General features: G+C 35.3%; 1 protein-coding gene and 2 long non-coding RNA genes across 5 annotated transcripts; 1 reads left to right on the top strand and 2 right to left on the bottom strand.

The window, feature by feature from the left end:
• Window positions 1–153: 153 nt before the first annotated feature.
• On the bottom strand, window positions 154–16630 carry LOC110377633 (UDP-glucose 4-epimerase). 2 transcript variants are annotated; one of them, XM_021336578.3, is made up of 7 exons: window positions 16291–16630; window positions 5027–5288; window positions 4623–4736; window positions 3650–3829; window positions 3002–3115; window positions 2311–2482; window positions 154–1829 (listed from the first exon to the last, which is right to left on the bottom strand). In XM_021336578.3, exons 1-7 carry the CDS (start codon window positions 16308–16310, stop codon window positions 1594–1596), a joined length of 1098 nt encoding a protein of 365 aa, XP_021192253.2. In that variant the 5' UTR covers window positions 16311–16630; the 3' UTR covers window positions 154–1593. The 2 variants fall into 2 exon arrangements, with proteins under 2 accessions (XP_021192253.2, XP_049701928.2); XM_049845971.2 differs by lacking the exon at window positions 16291–16630 and adding an exon at window positions 11630–11790.
• On the top strand, window positions 8335–9503 carry LOC135118737 (uncharacterized). Its single transcript, XR_010277750.1, has 3 exons — window positions 8335–8890; window positions 8979–9120; window positions 9257–9503. It is a non-coding gene; the product is annotated as an uncharacterized LOC135118737 (long non-coding RNA).
• On the bottom strand, window positions 9499–11611 carry LOC135118738 (uncharacterized). Of its 2 annotated transcripts, XR_010277752.1 has the most exons (3): window positions 10371–11581; window positions 10077–10282; window positions 9499–9797 (listed from the first exon to the last, which is right to left on the bottom strand). It is a non-coding gene; the product is annotated as an uncharacterized LOC135118738 (long non-coding RNA). The 2 variants fall into 2 exon arrangements; XR_010277751.1 differs by having other exon boundaries at window positions 10077–11611.
• Window positions 16631–18571: the final 1941 nt, after the last annotated feature.

Raw genomic sequence — 18571 nt, 5'->3', positions numbered from 1 at the left:
TTGACTTACCCTAGCCCCGTATTTACACTTGTAATTTGCTTCCGTAAAAATTACGTAACTTGTAAAAAAATCTAAAAAATTACCATTTGCGACTTACGGAGGGCAGTTTACAATACGTAAACGTTAAGATGTACGTAAAATAAAACAATAACATTTCTATAAACATTTTATTACATACACAACAATGGTTATCGATCGTCAAACATAATAATAATTAGCACCACAAAAATAAATAAACAAAATAAACTCTTTTTATTTAAATAAATTGCAAGTAAAGGAATGATAAGTTTACAGTTTTAACGCCAAAATAAATACGCAACGCCGAAGTATTTGGTATAGCTAGCACCTAAAATTAACAAGTATAAGACAGGAGATGGCAAAAAACTAACGTATTATAGAACATTTTTCATCGACATTTTGTAAAAAAAATAAACTGACCTTTTTGTTGTCGGTGTACTTAGTCCCTAGTTGGGAAAAACAAGACATGTCAACTCATTTCTCAATTATGATATCTTTTAGGTTCGATTACTATCGATAACAACTAGATAATAGTTCAAGAACAGATCTCAAAAAGGTCTATCAAATAAGAGCTTATCGTACATAATGATGTATTTTCAATCTTGACTTGCAGTACATAAAGTACAGTTTTGCTAATGCTAAATGAGGTCTATCAAATTATCTAGTTTAGTTTCAATAAATTGTCGATGGATAAAACCTGCCATCTCCCAGCAAAATGCGCGCTCTTAAAACACCTTAGAACTTAAAAGCATTTATTTTAAGTAAATAAAATTATTGCAAAAATATACAATTTTTCTTTAAAATCACTGGTAAATGCTTTGGCATGTATTTGGTATTAAGTTCTAACTTTAAAAATAAATAAATACAAGAATATATTAAATTAAAAATTATTTAAAAAATATAACATTATGGCAACATAATAGGAACGATCAACATTTGGTGAAAACTTTGTATTAAAATGTTAATCTATTCGATATTGGTTTTTAACTAAAACTCAATAAAATGGCATTTTATACATGGCTTTTATAGGCTTAAATTTTGTCAAATGAGCCTTACTTACTTATAAATAAAATTGAATTTGTAATGTTTTTCAAATAATTTCTCCATGGTCTGCATGTATATTTTAAATAATCTATTGGAAGATATATTACACAATATATGTCGCTCATTCATCTAGTCGAGTCTAGAGTAAACTAACCTTTTTTTATGAAATCTCAACGGAATCTAGCTAACTAAATAACACGTTCGGCACAGCCTAACATGGTTAAATAAAAATAAAATATATCTGTTACTATTGAATCTACAAAACTATAAAAATAAATACATACAGGTACCTTACACATTTATGTGTGTGTATTATTTTTGAAAAAAATATTCAAATGCAGATGTCATATCATATTAATTAGTAACTAATGATATAAGTAATTCTTAGGATCATATTTTGGTATTGAACTGCAACAATTGGTAACTTTATTCCGACATAAACCATAAACGGTTTTATACCAAAAGCCATCCATTTTTTTTACATTGCAACATTCAACAGCGAAAAAAGGTCTCAAATATTGCTTCATGTTCTTAACTGGTCTTGTATCCAGAAGGATTATTGCTTTGCCATCTCCACGTGTCGGCACACATATCATCCAGTGTCCTAGTAGCTCGCCAAGCTAGTAGGCGATGCGATAAGGCTACGTCCGCGTAGTTGGCGGCTATGTCGCCCGCGCGACGCCCTACGATGCGATACGGTATTTCGCGTCCACTCGCTTTGTGGAAGGCAGCTATCATTTGTAGCACTGAGTAGCCTGTGCCGGTACCTGAAAAAATATTACCGTATCATTATGAGTGATTTTTTTATGACGCAAAAACACATGTACAAGTTCTTAAACGGATGAACCAATTTGATAATAATAATAAATAGATGAAAGCTGTTGTTCCATACACATTATTTATTGACAACTGTCTAATTTACTCAAGACCCTAAGGTGAGTTGTGCTATCTGACGTCTACAACTCTCTGTACCTACCAACACATTTTCAATATTTTTCACTCCACAGAATAGGACATTATGTACCTATAACAGACATACACAACAAAAATACTGTTATTATATATTATATAATTGGTTAGGGTTCCGTAAAAAAGGGTAAAACGGACCCTATTATTAAGACTTCGCTGTCAATCAATCACCAGACCGTATCTCAAGAACCGTCAAATTTAGTCAGATGGCCGGTATTTTTAGCTTTCCTGTATGTAATTTTGTGGATCTAAGTATCCGTGACATCACAATCTACTCACCCAAATTAACAGCATGGAAGCCACTAAACCCTGGATGCTGGAACAGCTTGACGGCCTTCACATGACCCTCAGCCAGGTCCTCAACGTGGATGTAATCGCGAACCCCCGTGCCGTCCACTGTCGGGTAGTCGTTACCGAATACCAGTAGCTCTTTGAGACGACCTACTGCTACCTAGAAGTGAGGATAAGAAATATTAGTCCATTTTGTTGTTACGATCCTGAATGGCTTTGAAATAGAAGTTTTTAAACGACGAAGATCAAATCGACAATCGACGCAAAAAGGAGCTTCAATTCGAATGTTTGTATGTTTTTAAAGTGATATAGTGAGTAGAGTACTACATAGGTACTTCAAAGTATGGTTGCAGTTCAAACTTATTTAGGTTAATAATGCTGTGTCTAATATTTACTTGTGTAGGCTACCTACTCAATTGGCAAGGCAAATGACGACATAGAAGCAGAGAGAAAGACAAAGAGCAATTGAATCTATTCTTCTTCATCTTTCTCTTGGCTAGAGAATGAAGAAGCTTGGGAAATATTTTTTTATGTTGTATATTTAACCTATATAGGGATAGCCTAGGCAGATGATGAAGGAAAAGCAGAAAAAAAACTAATCAAAGAACACTAAAATCTCTACTTCTCCATCTCTTGCGACATGGAGAAGCTGGGGCAATATTTCTGTACGTAGTATTACCTGTGCAATGAAAGGCATGAGGTTGTTGGGTACGCCGGCGGGGTCCTCCCCGATGCGGCCGCTGCGGTGCGCGCCTACTGGGTTGAAGTATCGCAGTGATATTACCTTCCATTTCTGCAGAAAAGATAAAGAAGATGGGTAGTGTTATCTTTTTTTCAATTTTCACATCAAACATTGGACGTTTCGAGGTATGTAGATTGTAGATGGCATAGTAGATAATACACCTGTGACGAAAAATGGTTTAATATTCGGTTATGTCGGCAAGCGCTTTTGTGTATGTTTGGCGATTGCACTAAATACATAATATTATTGCTTCCTCCTATTTAAGTACTACAAATGCGTTTTGAACTTTCATACCTCCCGTAATCATACTATAAATGCGAAAGACTGTGTATATGGATGTTTTTTTCACTTCCACGCCCATACTACCGAATGGATTTTGATGGAACTTGAGATTAATAATCGCGACCAAAGCCGATAAGGAGATCAACCAGCTGTGCAGGACATATTATAGTGCACGAGCATTGCTGACACAAGTGCGAGAGAGTTGAGAATAATACAGCGTCTACATCAGAATAACACATACACTACTTTTTATCCCGGTGCGCTATTAGCAGCCAGTTATTATTTAAGTATACATATATTTACCTTATCACTAGTACATAAATCCTTCATGATTTCCTCGCAGAAGTACTTGGACTTGCCGTAAGGACTGGTGAGGGAGCGGCCGGTCTCATGGCCCTCGTCTATCGGCAGCCGCGTGGGCTCGCCGTACACCGTGCACGACGAACTGTATACTAGCTTGTATACGCCGTATTTGCGCATTACCTGAGAATAAAGTTCAACTTCAACTGCAAATATTTATTGCGATCGTGAGTGTTACATGATACCCTGTTAGGGCGCAGCAATACAATTTTAATATAAAATGACTTACAAACTATTTAGTCAATCTTAGGTTATATATTTACTTACATAAATATATTTATTTATATATTTACTTTAGGTTTCGGAATTGCTCATTATTTAGAAGCCAACATTTGCTTTACATAATCCCTACCTAAATGCAATAAACAACAACGTATGTTTTAGAACAAATTGTATGAAGAAAATAATCACGACATTATACCATTCACAATATTATTACAATTACTTAGCAAGCAACAAAGATATACTTACAAACAAATATTTGTCCGGCAAGCTATTCAGGTCATCAATAAGCGCTCATTCCAATGTTTAACTACAATAACCTATTTCCATTATCGTGACACGTGAAACTAACACGTGTAGAGTCAGCAAAAAAGTTGCCTACTCAATAACAAAAATACTACCTAATTGTTGTTTCAAGTATGTAGACTTACTAGGATTACGAAAATTTCCGTCTAGATCATAAACTGTTTAAGTAATTTTGATGGAATTTAGTCTAAATCCTAAATGTGGTTAAGATTCGACGGCTATCACAGACGAAAAGCTATTAATTGTCTTACGGGACGTAAACCCGGTAACTGGATTGTGGAGATCAGGTAGGCAATCACTTCACTTAAACAACAGGTACTCAGCTGCATCCAGTTAGAATAGAACATAGTTGGGAAATGGCTTAGCAAAACATGTAAAATCTCCTTACCTCTAAAAGTGTGCAAGTCCCAGTGATGTTAGCTTGATAGTACTCCAGAGGTTTCTCCACAGATTCGCCCACTGCCTTCAGCGCCGCGAAGTGGATCACACATTCTATGTTATGCTGGAAAGAAAAGTTAAACGAATATAAAAACTAGCTGTTTAAAAGATGTTTCTGAGCGGTGTAACGGGACAATTTGAAGGCTTTATCGAAACTTCAAAAGTAATATTTTAGCAACTTTATCAAAAAGATAAAGTAATCTGCCCATTTAAATGTCTTTACAATGGAGAAGAACGGGCAATAACTAAGATACACCTATTTTATACTTTTACGATATCGGGTTTTACATTAACTGCGATTAGGATTATTCTAAAATGATCTTTATTTTGCAAACAATAAAGTCTGAAACTCACTGTCTCAAAAATCCTGCTCAATCCTTCTGCATCACTGATATCCAATTCATAGAAATGTATAGTCTTCTTGGTAAGTTCTTCTATAATCCTCAAAGGCTCCGGTTTCTTCTGTCCAACAGCCTTATAAGCATTTGCGAGGTTATCAACGACTACTATTTCGAATTCTGGATTGTCTGACTGTTTTTCAAGAAGGGTGGTCACTGTATGGGAGCCGACGTACCCTGCGCCACCTGTCACGAGGATTGCTGATGTCATTGTGACTCTGAAACAAGAAGATAAGAGGAAATGGTGAAGGGCGGGCAATTTCGGAGTTATCTCCGTATTTTTTATATAGTTTGATTTTGATTTTGAAGAGACGGCTATATGTATAACTGGGAAGTTTCATCAAAACCGATCCTGCAGTTTCAGCGCTAAAGAGCAACAAGTACACACGTACATAAGGATCCAATCATGATAAACTTTCTCGTTCATAATTTACTAAGGTACTTAGTCGTAGTCAAGATACCTAGAGCGACATAAATAAAATGTACACAGTCATTGGAGAATACAATAAGTAGGTAAAATACCTATGCAGATCGCAATTCTAGATTACTAAATCGTTTGAATAAGAAAACGGCACAACGTGAACACAATCTTCCCCAGTCAGTTCCAAAGAAAATTGCATGCGAAACAAATGCATTATTTGCGATTGTTTGAAATAAAAAATTGTAACAAATTGCAAATTGTTGTACATTTAAATGTACATTTACAATCAGCGATGTTAAGTGGATTCATTTATAAGTGTTGCGCAAATATATGATACAAGATAATACATATTATACTGAGCAAAGTAAATACTCATGTTTATTTGTACATGAATGTATCTATGTAATATGACGTGCTGTTTATATGTACAGCTTGTTATGTGCAGACAATACTATTGTTTTTATGGCTTTATGATTTATCGATAATAATGTGACTTGTTGATTGGAGTTGTAAGGTCGCTTAGGATAAGTACAGATACTCTTTACAAATTTTTATGTGTCGTAAGTTTTTTTTTTAATGTTTGGTAGTCTGCGGTATTAACCTAACCGGTAAAATCGAAAATAGACCATCGAAATGATTTCCATTTTATATCGTTGCGGCTCTGATAGAACTGAGCAGGAAAATGTAGTAAAAACTTATATGATTCTATTTACGTTGCCCACGCGGTCTCACCCACCCAAGGGACCTAATTTCCGATGCCAAAAAAGTTCCCTATAATCTCGTGGGTACAACATATCAAATAAATTCTATCTCTAGTAAGCAAAACAACGTATATGTAGATACGATATTGGGAACGGCCGTAACTGCTCATATTAAATTGACTTGAAATCATATGCGATGCGTAGGATAGTGCAATCATCAGAATGAAAGGTCATCCTTGAAGTTCACAGTTCAATATAATTTAGATACATAGGTTGAAATAAAGATTGGTGGAGATGACTTCGGTATTTTCTTTGCAAAAATCGATAAAAGTTGTAAAAGTGATGATGAAACAAATAAAAAATCGCGAGATAACTTTTTTAAGTTTTGCAATTCATAAATGTCTGTCTGACACGGTGCCTAGCCTTTTCGCAACTAAGTACCTACTTCAAGTTTCAACGCATTCCGCTGAGTACCAATACCAATGCTTTACTTGGAACGACTGCCTATCTGAATTCCTCAATCCAGTTGCTTTGGCAACACGATATTCTTTGGCTAGACAATGGTTGGTAAGTTGCTAGATAAGTAGGATTATCATTCATAAATCACATCCTTTCATTAAGATAGCAACTATTGCGATTGCTTTACGGAACTAGACAAAATCGGCCGCACTTGTAAAAAGTATGATTCATATTCATAATAATATGACAAGATCCGTAACAAAAATATTTGAAGTTTATCAGTATTGAATCTCGTAATTGGGAAAGCTTGTACGATTGTACTACTGATAGGTTTAACTTCAAATAGATTATATTGGTCTATCCTTGTTGTAAGTAAATGGATTAGTGGTGTTCAATTCGTTCATAACATATTATCATGATTATCAACGTTTTAACATATTGAAGTAATTATATTTTAACTTGATACTCGATACACCTAACTCTTTTACAATGGAACCACAAAAACAATTGTTACTTACATACTAAAAATGCGAAATTAACTATCCAATAGTAGTCTGGCTTAAACAAACTATTGAACCGATATAAATGTTTGGTACACAGATAGTCTACTCTGGAGCCTAGAGATAGGAAGTAATTCCTACGAAATGACTGACTCGGAAATTCAGTCCATTCGTATGAAAAGAGTTCAATTAATTCACTGGAATCTCAGAGATCAACCATGGAGTTTCTTGCCCGTTCTTCTCCATAAGACCCCAACGAAGCAGGTTTATTTCAAAGCGTGAGCAATTTTAATATGGTCTTTAATAATTCTTATTACTAATAATTAAAAGTGAAAATGCTTGCATGCGCTAATCAGAAAATAATCGTCCGATGTTTAAAAAAAATTCCCTTTGGTGTTGATATGCTCATATTGCTCATTTATCGAAGATGGTTATAGACTACTTTTTATCCGGATTTACGAATTAGCTACCACGGTACGCGGGTGAAACCGCTGGCAGAAGCTTGTAAAAGCCTAGACTCCATGAAAACATCTTGAAGGTAATAATCGAACGATTTCTATCTGAAGGGTATCGGATAGCAAAATATTTACAATCGTCAGTAAAGGGGTTATCTTCGCAACACCTTTGTCAATGAAATGTGTTGATTTCAGTTACGTTATTATAAATTAATTGTTAATAATAATTATGTATTTACAGACGAATAGACAGACTGTTTGATTCCAAATCATCAATATTTATTTCACTCTTAAGTGTCTTGTCTATGATTTTTTAAGCGTTTGGTGTATCAAACACAAAATATCTTACTTAGTTTGCTTTTGGAAACTTCGTCCATATCAGCTCAACTAATTAAAAACAGAAAGACAATTTATTGATCATTAAATAGTTTAGTTTCATCTTACATACTATTTATTCTACCTAAGTAAATAAATATCAAAATGTTCGATTGCCACAGAAACAAGAGAGGACACCTATGAAATTAAATTATTTATCACGATATTAAACTCGTACAAGAATTATCAATTAGATAGGATTAGCAGTTTATTAGCCAATAAATATATTATCGGTTGGGTTTACCAGCTGAATAAATATCATAGGTACTGTAACAGTATACCAGTTATATTTGGTAGTTCAAACTACTGGTCACATAAAATAATTATTTCTGATAAAACAATCGTACCCAGGGGGTCTACTCTAATTCACCGAAAAACGAAGTTTCGTACGAAATTTCGCGAACTTCTTACCACGGTTCTATTTCGTTCCGAAATTTCGTACGAACGAAGATTGTTTGACGTTTATTGTCTATAAACCTACTCTAATTCGAAATGCTACGAACGAATATTTGAGTTTGACAGACGAAACTTCGGAATTTTAACCTCAAATTCAACGAAACCAAAAGAGTTATCGTTTGATTTTCGTGTTACTTTTCGTTTTGTGAATTTTGTGTGAAAATTATTGGCAAAGGCTACAATAATGCTTTTAACCAAAGCATCTTTACGTGAAGATAGTGTAGAGCGAAGAGGGAACCGGCAGTGCTTGCGCAATCAATTAAATATTAGCGAAATTCCCGACGTAGAGTTTGTAGGAAATCACAGACTCAGTCGGCAATTTTTCGAAGAGTTTTACCAGGAATTCGTGCCTTTATTATCTCCAAACAATGCATATTGCAATTGCTAGACCTTCTGGAGCATGAGGAACAATATTTTAATCGAAAATATTTTCATTCTCTTAACACCCAAGTTGTAAGTATAAGAACTAAACATCAATTATTTAATTGAGGCATTGACTGTTATTTATTATGATGCTGATCAATCCTTTATTATTTTCCAGATATGTGACAGTGATTACCTACTATATAACAAATGTGGATGTGTCATTTGGGGGAGCAACACACATGATGGTTATATTTGGAGAGAGTGTGTTATTAGAAGCCACTTGAAGGGTCTCCAGAATGAAACAGTTTATCTGTTAGGTATGTTTGACTTTATTGCATTTTGAATATATTTGTTCAAGTTGGGACAAAAGTGGTACCCCAAACTTTCACATTTATATTATTAATATTGTGTAGTAGTGTTATTCACATACTTTCATATACATGTATATTTTAGGTGACTCTGGGTATGCTCTAAGGGAGCATATGATGACACCTATACATAAAGCTGTTGAAGATTCTCTTGAAGGCAGATACAACTTTGCAGAGCTTTGTTAATGCAAATTTTAGAAAGAAATAGGTAAGACAAAGTTCTACTTAAGCACATCATAACATGCTCCAGAAGAACTGTATGTTTATTGATTTTAAGAATTTGACATGATGTTATTTCTTTCCTTTAGAGTTTAATAAAAGAATAAATTATATACTTAAAGTTTTATTTACTATTACCCTGTTTAAACATAACAAATTAATAACTAAGAAATACTAAACACAATTAATAACTAACAAAATCTTAATTCCTATCCACATATTCCTTTATTGTGTTATGCAGCTACAATAGGGTAGGACTGATGCCTGCCAAGTCGCCCCTGATGCCTGCAAGCTCTGCGTTTTTCACCGTCTCTCTCTCTGGGCACGCTCCTCTTCATATTGATACAATCTGCTTCTTACACCTGTGATTGCAGATCGTCTCCTTGCAGAGTGTGTATGTCGAGAGGCTGCAAAACAACATTACAATTTAAGTCAATAGCTCAGAACAACAGTGTAAACAAAATATGCCTAAGACACTTGAAAGGGTTAAGTAACAACAAAAAGTTCTCAACTCAAACACTTGACCCATTTAATACCATATGCAAACATAATAAAAAAGATGCAATCATTATTCAATAGTAAAGTTAATCTGTATGAAGAGTATTTCATAATAATACACTCAAAACAAAGTTGTGTACATTTTTTTTATAATAGCATTACTCAATTTACCACAATAAAATACTTACAAGGTGTGAAAGTCAGGCATTCTTGTGTCAACGATAGTGGTGCATAGGCGGCTGTTACAGCTGGACTCCCAGGTTGTAACAGCTGCCTATCTTCCTGGCTGGGTTCAACTATTCAATGTCCCGCGAGCTAAATCTCTATGTTTGTCCAGGAAATTGAGAAGGGTTTCTATTTGCTCAAAAGTTGCCGTATGTGGAGCCATTTTAAACTGAAAATATAAATGGTTATTATTAGAAAAGGCAATGGTGTTAGAGCAAACCCAAATATTATATTTGTATAATATGATATCTACTTACAAAGTGTTTAAATCCAAAACAAAACTTGTTGCGAACCAAAATACAGCAGACGTCGTACGTAGAAGTCGGATTGTAGTAAAGTACGACATGATACTTCCTTAAGGAACGCGGACCTTTGTATCTCACTTGGAAACATGATTTATTTAATACGACACTTGAGAAACACACTCCAGAAAACTTTACAAAGTATTCAAACAAAAAATTGTAAGTTGACATGTTATGATTAGCTTGTATTATGCAGCTATTTTTGGTTGTCATACGTGATTACCCATTTTTGGCATGAAATAGTACTCTTCAAATTAGTTGGTTAGCTATGACTGTCGAAGGGTTTTTTGTAGTGTCGAGTCGAAAGTAGTTGAAAATATTTTTTTAATCTAAAAGTTTAAATTGTTTGCATGAATATTACAAGAAATATGTAATGAATCACATTTATAACGTCACATCAATAAGTAAAGCTGAAAAGTTTAATAATTTCAAGTTAAAGTAAAAACCGTAACTTAGTTTAGTCGACATCATAAAAGCCTCACACCATATTATAGATTTCATTCGTTCACGAAAATTGTCTATGGTTCCGAAGTTCGTATGCGCGTCCGAAAATGAAATAGAGTAGGGTCACTAACGAAACTTCGTTTGAATTTCGTTCGATATCGAAGTTTCGTTTCGTTGAATTAGAGTAGACCCCCAGGTTTATTCAGTCTCTAGTCTCGATTCGCGTCCAAACATTGTATCAAAAAAATCACTGTACCTACAGTCATTTATAGAGCAATTTTGGTCATATTTAACTTTATAGGTATAGATTACATAATTCTTATCCTGTTTTTTATATTGTATTTTTACCCGTAGTAGCTGAACATACATAACGTATTATAAACGACTAATCCCGTTCCTACCTATTTATTTACCACACATAGGTAATACTTAAATTGAATTTCATAATACGACGACATGATGAATTTACAAAAATACTGAACTTGAACTCTTCTACACAAAATAAAGGTTCAAGTGGCGAATTTAAGAAGTTTATCGTTACCAACGAGACGTTTATCAGGCCATCCGGTCATAAAACAAATAAAATGTAAGTACGACGAACGCAATTTTCAGAATATCGTTACACTCAAAGCATAATTAAAGCCGATCAAAACCAGTATCGAATTTAAGCGTATAATTAAGCACGGAATGCCTAATTAATTGGAATATAAGACTGCTATATAATCAACAAATAATCTACATATTAAAACCTATTTGGTTGAACTTCATACCTGTCAATTTTTGGCGCGCGGGAATTTTATGAAGAAAACTATTTTTTTTTTTCACGACGTGGCAAAGGCACACGCGAGCCGCCTAACGGCTATGAGGTCACTGCGGAGAGGTTCTTATCAAAACGTTGACTATGTTAACGCGGAAATATATTGAGTGTACGTTACAATGTGTGACGTGGGCGCACTGTTTACAACACGTGCAGTTTTAGACGCGTGTTTGCTAGAGTTTCAGTAAACTGTTTAGTTTTGAGATTGTTTCAGTAGTTTTCAAAGTTAATTTAGCTATAGCCAGAAGTAGATTTAAAGTTACTTTTTTCAGCATGCATTTAGGTGGCGCAATTAACAGAATTAATAAATATGTGTATTCTAGCTCTAGTCGTGATTACACCCGCATCCGCGAGAATCTAATTATATTCCAAGAATGATATGATTAATTCTTTGAATACACAAATTCAAGTTGTGCCCAAGAGTAATAAAATAGTATGCAGTATAATATATTTGGTGACATAAGCTCAGTATGTTTAACGGTATACTATTACAAGCAGATTACATTATCAGCACTTGTATCAAAACTGTTGAGTTATGTATTTTGTAATACAGTTTTTGGTATGATTGATTCATTTTGAAAAGACATCAAAAGTGTTATTTTTTTATATTCAACTCATAATATACCAACTTATTCATGCAAAATATGATAGCTTATATCATTATCTCGTCATCTCTTAGCTTTTCCCAACTATGTTGCGGTTGGCTTTCAGTCAGACTGGACACCGCTGAGTACTAGAGTTTTACCAGAAGCGACTGCCTATCTGACCTCCTCAACTCAGTTAACTCAGCAACCCAACGCTCATAAGAAAGACAAGTTGTCTTCTGACTACCTGTAACAACTACCAAAAATGTCCAAATGAGCTTTTCTTATATTGTTTTCCTTAATCTATCTATATAAATAAAAATGAATTGTGGTTTGTTAGTCTGATTAAAACTCGAGAACGGCTGGGCCGATTGAGCTGATTTTGTTTTTAAAATGTTTGTAGAGGTCCAGGGAAGGTTTGAACGATACGAAGTTCACGGGATCAGCTAGTAATATAATAAAAAGGAATCATTTTTTGTGACGTGGAAAACTAGTAAAATCAAATGTTGCCCACAATTGTTAAAATCAAGTTGCCCACAGATTTTATAATTTCCTAGCTGCCACATAATGCAGATGCGTAATTTGTGGAATAAAAATCCTCCGACGTCAAATGGATACTAAAAGTCTTAAAGTCTTCAAGAGAGTCCAATTATATATTTAATTTTATAAATTCACACATAACAAGCTTTTTACAACAACAACTGACATTACATTTTTTTTTTACACACTTCTATCAATTTTCCGGCTATGTACATACCTAAACCAAAGAGGTTGTACATATCATAACACTTTCCCTAATTGATGAGAAGAATTTGGTTGCCTAATGCATCCCAATCTTTTGTTGCAAATCCACGAGCCGAGGTCTGGGAACTGCCTTTCAGCCACTCATCTCTGTCTTCTCTTCCCAAGGCGTCCTTCCCAAAGTAATCAGAGTTAATCAGGCCGATATAATCCTTCATCCGCTGTGGCGGTCTCAGGGTTGATCTGTCTCTCAAATTATACCTGTGAACTTCAGGTTCTATCTCTTCTTGAGCATCAATGAACTCTTCTGCTTGATCTGCTTCTGAAACATCTTGAACATGATCTCCTGATACAGCCTCGTCATTGCTAGCTGTATTATATTCTCCCTCTAGAGCATGTTCATTAGACTCATTATCACGAGTTTCTGGTTCTCTTATTGGTGAACTTATCTGCGTTGGCAAATCTCCCTCTGTCTCACTGCTACTTGGTTCATTAATTGGTGGTAAATTCATTTCTTCTTGAAGACTTGGCAATGCAGTTGGGATTCTCAATTCGATGCTTGGACTAAATATGACATCTCTAGATCTTTCGGTCTTTTTTCCATTCCAGATGCGATACCCATCGTCGTTATCATATCCAATAAGTCTGCCCCTAATAGCTTTCTTCTGTAGCTTCTTCCTTTTCTGCTTAGGAATGTGGAAGTAACATTCACTGCCAATTACACGCAAGTGAGAGATCTTAGGCTTCTTGTTATGCCAAAGCTCATACGGTACTTTCCCTGCTTCCCTAGTGGGTCCAGTGCGATTGAGAACGTAAGCAGCTGTATTAATAAGCTCTGCCCACAAGGCTTGTGGAAACTCCTGTCCCGAGTGCATGTATGATCGAGCGGTTTCTACTAAAGTCCTGTTTTCTCGTTCTGCGCACCCATTTTGCTCAGGGGTGTATGGCATCGTGAGTCGCTGGATTATTCCCTGCTTGTGAAGAATATCTCGAACAGCTTTATTGTCGAACTCTCCACCATTATCGCTCAATAATGTTCTAACTATATGTCCAGCGTTTTTAGCTTCTTTTAAGAATTGACTAAGCTTGTCCTTTACTTCACTTTTGTTGCGAATGAAGAAAACGTGACGAAACGCGGAGTAATCATCTTTAAAAAGAACAAAATAGAGATGTTTGCCATAGCTCTCTGGGAATGGTCCGCATACATCAGCGTGTACCAGCTCTCCAGGCATATTAGCTCTTTCTCTCTTGCCAAACTTCAGTCGCTGTGCTTTACCATAGATGCATCCTTCGCACTGTATATCACTCTCTAGATTTAGATCCCCAGTTCCCTCTTAACAAGATCTTTAATGTACTTCTTGTTCTGGTGACCAAACCTCTCATGATATAGCTGGAGTAAGCATGATGGATCAACAGCATTAATTTGTACAGGTTTACTCGGTAGAACTGTCTTCATCTGTAACTTATACAGTCCACCATTATGTTCCCTGTTACCTACTGCAATAACCTGACCATTTAGTTCCAATCTGCACTCTTTAGTTGTGGAAATAAATGTACTGTTTCGCAGTTTGTCCTGTGCAGCTAACATAGATAGCAGATTTTTCGTTAGTTTTGGCACGTACCAGACATCACTTAGGGTAAGCTTCATAATTTTGCCGTTAACATTTGTTTCAACCACCACAGACCCTTTCCCTTTTGCAGGAACTACGGTGCCGTCTGCCGTCGTTACGGTGTGGTTCGACCCAAAGTCCTCATAATTTATGAATATATCTTCCCTATTGGTTACGTGAGTTGTGGCACCATTGTCCACATACCAATGTTCTGCATCTTTATCCTCTGAGCAAGTATATATCATTAGCGTAATATTCTGCACTTGCTGCTTCGTCGACGTAGACTGTGAAGGTGGTTTCTTCGGTCTGCCATCTTGGATCCACTGCTTGCAGTTCTTGATGCGGTGTCCCTTTTGTGAACAGTACATACACCTCAAGTTCTCGTCTCTGGATTTTACTTTTAGCTGCGGCTTAGAGGTAGAGGCGAGCACTTCTTCAGTCTCTTCTTTGTGACCACCTAGTGCCCTCTCGTACCCACAGAGTTGTGCTGTTAGTGTGTGTATGGTTCTCTCCTGTTTGTTCAACAGCATCCAGCTTGATTTGAAGTTAAAAAAATTGTCGTCGAGGGAATCCAAAATTTTACAAATCAAAAACATATCTGGTAACTTCATATTGGGATCAGTCTTCAAAATTTCGGCATTCAAATTGTTCCAGATGTTCTTCAGTTTTGACATCATTGTTGACACATCCTCCGAACTATTTTTATAGCTGAAAAACTGCATGCATAACGTGTATGCTCGATCTTCGGACTGTCCATCAAATAATCTATGAAGTTCCTCCCAGACTTCACGTGCTGTCTCGAACCTCATGACTTTCATCAGCGTCTCTTCGGTCATGTTACTCGTCATTATGAGCAGGGCGTTGCTGTCTGCCTTCCTATACTTCAATAACTCTGAGTTATAGGCCATCACCGCACCATCGCCTGTTCCTAAAATCGGCTTCCGAAGCTTTGCTTCTGCTGCCTCCATGGCGCCTTCTGTGCCACGCAACATTACGGAAACTTTATACTTCCATGTAGCCCAATTTTCACTGCCTTTGAGCTGACCGATTTGAATTTTAGTAGTAAAATTTTCCATATTGGCGGGAAAGATTTTCCGCTGGGCCCATAACCTAATGCAGATGCGTAATTTGTGGAATAAAAATCCTCCGACGTCAAATGGATACTAAAAGTCTTAAAGTCTTCAAGAGAGTCCAATTATATATTTAATTTTATAAATTCACACATAACAAGCTTTTTACAACAACAACTGACATTACATTTTTTTTTTTACACACTTCTATCAATTTTCCGGCTATGTACATACCTAAACCAAAGAGGTTGTACATATCATAACACCACACACTGAAATGTGTACTTCTTGCTATATCAACAAATCCTGAAACTAGATTATTATTGATCATTTCAATAACAATCCAGTTTCAATATGCGATTATTTTTGATCATTTTATAACAGATGATTCGCACTTGGCCGTTTCATAAGTAATTATCTAATGATTCAATCTGCAATAATAATTAGAGATATTTGTCCCAAACAGTATTTTATTACTACGTAAGTATTTATTCAAAACATATATTGAAGACAATGAGTAATCTAAATCTCATAAAGAATGCAAATGAAGCGAAACATTCCTAGCTCACGTTTAGAGTAAAAACAACTGAATAAATTGTAAACACTTACCCATTTTCAGATGGTTTCATTATAGAAACAGATGCCTCCTACTTTGAGAATAATTCAAGGTCTGTTTGTATTATATTCGCCGCTCAATAAGCTTAAACGCGAAACATCTTTATTTGTTTACATAAATTATTTGTAAAAGCAGGTTATTCGGATGGTTTTGACGTTTAAAAGCAATAGATGTACTGAATTATCAGTCTTCACTGGTTGAAATAAAACTATATCGCATTTATTATAACAAGGATTAATAAAATGATCATTAATTCAATTCGAATTCAATTATTTTCACGGCCGGAACTCCGCCGGAGTCAGAAAAAAGTTAACAATGTCAATGTCAATTCTTCGAATGTCAAACTGCACGAAGTGTAGTCAAATACTGCTTTTTCACACAATAAATTATTAGCTGAAAGAAGTTTTACGTTTTTATATATCAATTTATATCTCAGCTAAATAAGAAGGATGTAATTACGTCAAAGAGTAAAATAATACTATGGAAAAAGAGAGCCCTCTCGCGAAGTTTTTATGCAAGCAACTTTGAAGCGCCATCTGGAGTTTGCGACCAGAAGTATATGTGTGCTATACATACGTATACGTACCTATATATATTTATAAACATAAGCATAGTTCCCAATATACCCGTTCGCCGGTAACAAGTTATGTTTAATTTTCTTGTTGTTATGCTTTGAAATACATTACAACAGGAAAATTAAACAAAATACTTTTTACTGGAAAGCGGGTCTACTAGAATCAAATATTTATTTGCTAGGAATTACACAAAAATGACCAAAATACACAGACAAGCGTACGCGCAAGTTATGATGGCGGTCATCTTGTGAAGTATGATGTGTTACTATTACCAATTAAAAAAAAGGTCAGATAGGTTCTCAGATTGAGAATTTTAAAAATTTTAAAGAAAAACAAAATTTATCTAGAATTCGTAATTTAAATCATCTTCTAATTATTGAAATACTCTCGTATTTTTGTATAAAAAGGTAAAATAATTAATTTTCAATCTACTTACAGAGACATCTATCGTGAAATAGTTAGCAATATGGCATGTTTTCACGTTTCAATTATAAGATGGCGCTACTTTCTTTACGACAACGCTCAGTCAAGGAAACTGTCCCCCCCCTGAATTACGTTGTAAACAGGTAAACAGCTGCTTGATTTTGACGTTTTGTGCGAACTTTTGCTATGAAAGATGAAAATAAAAAAAAAACATTTAGTGATCGTTCTACATAAACTAGATACATATTTCAAATGTACTAACTTATTATAACTTTGATATAATTCCGATGTATAATTCACGCAATTCTATTTCATCTTCATTAATTGATATTTAAAAAACACTGACATTCAGAATTTTTCGTTTTATTACCGAACGAAAGGGATACTCCTGAACGTTTTCGCCAATGTTGCTATATTTCTAAATACAATTTAAAATGAGGGAAGAACGTGGCAAACGTAAGCACTGTGAAAAAACTCAAACAATTTTACAAACCGAACCATTCGTTTTATCCAACGTTACTGCTATCTCCAGTACGATACCCAAATAAATAAGTATGAAATTCACCTGGTTTTGCAGTTTTATAAATAACTAAGTACCTATTTCACATCAAATGGAACAAAACAATACACGTGAAATAAGAAATATTTGCAGTTCGGATTTAAAACTCGTATAACAACAAGATAAAAAACCTAGATTGCCAAGACAAAAGCTTAGCGTCAATTTGTAAAAATTGAGACTTTCTTATGATGCCGAGGTCAGGCAAAGTACCAATGCAACTTTTCTAAGTTTGTATGTACTTTCTAAGTATATCTTAGACACCATTGACTGTGTTTCGGATGGCACGTTAAACTGTAGGTCCCGGCTGTCAGTGAACATCCTTGTCAGTCGTCGTGACGGGTAGTCAGAAGCCTGTAAGTCTGACACCAGTCTAACCAAGGGGTATCGGGTTACCCGGGTAACTGGGTTGAGGAGGTCAGATAGGCAGTCGCTTCTTGTAAAGCACTGGTACTCTGCTGAATCCGGTTAGACTGGAAGCCGACCCCAACATGATTGGGAAAAGGCTCGGGGGGATGACTTTCTTATGATGCCGAAAAAATCTTTAAGTAAAGAAAATTCTTGCGTCTATATCTATGCTTGTTTCCATGCAAATTGTTGTTCTAATATGTAATTGAGATATTGATTTTATCACGGAACAAAAACTGTTCCATGGAATTTGGGTATATTAAGGATTCATTTTTAATATGAAGTTCTTTCCTACTTGAATAGCCGTATGCC

This window comes from Helicoverpa armigera, chromosome 25, assembly GCF_030705265.1.
Source record: "Helicoverpa armigera isolate CAAS_96S chromosome 25, ASM3070526v1, whole genome shotgun sequence".
NCBI classification, from domain to species: Eukaryota; Metazoa; Arthropoda; class Insecta; order Lepidoptera; family Noctuidae; genus Helicoverpa; species Helicoverpa armigera.
The sequence above is the reverse complement of the archived record's forward strand: the minus strand, read 5'-3'. Positions and strand labels throughout refer to the sequence as shown.

Bases quoted from the DNA above. Each gene is read 5' to 3' on its own strand.
- LOC110377633 (XM_021336578.3), bottom strand. From the start codon at position 16,310: ATGAAACCATCTGAAAATGG. The intron at 2,483-3,001 runs GTAATACTACGT...CCTCACTTCTAG, and splicing joins TCATGCCTTTCATTGCACAG to GTAGCAGTAGGTCGTCTCAA. The intron at 1,830-2,310 runs GTGAGTAGATTG...ATATTTTTTCAG, and splicing joins CTTCCATGCTGTTAATTTGG to GTACCGGCACAGGCTACTCA.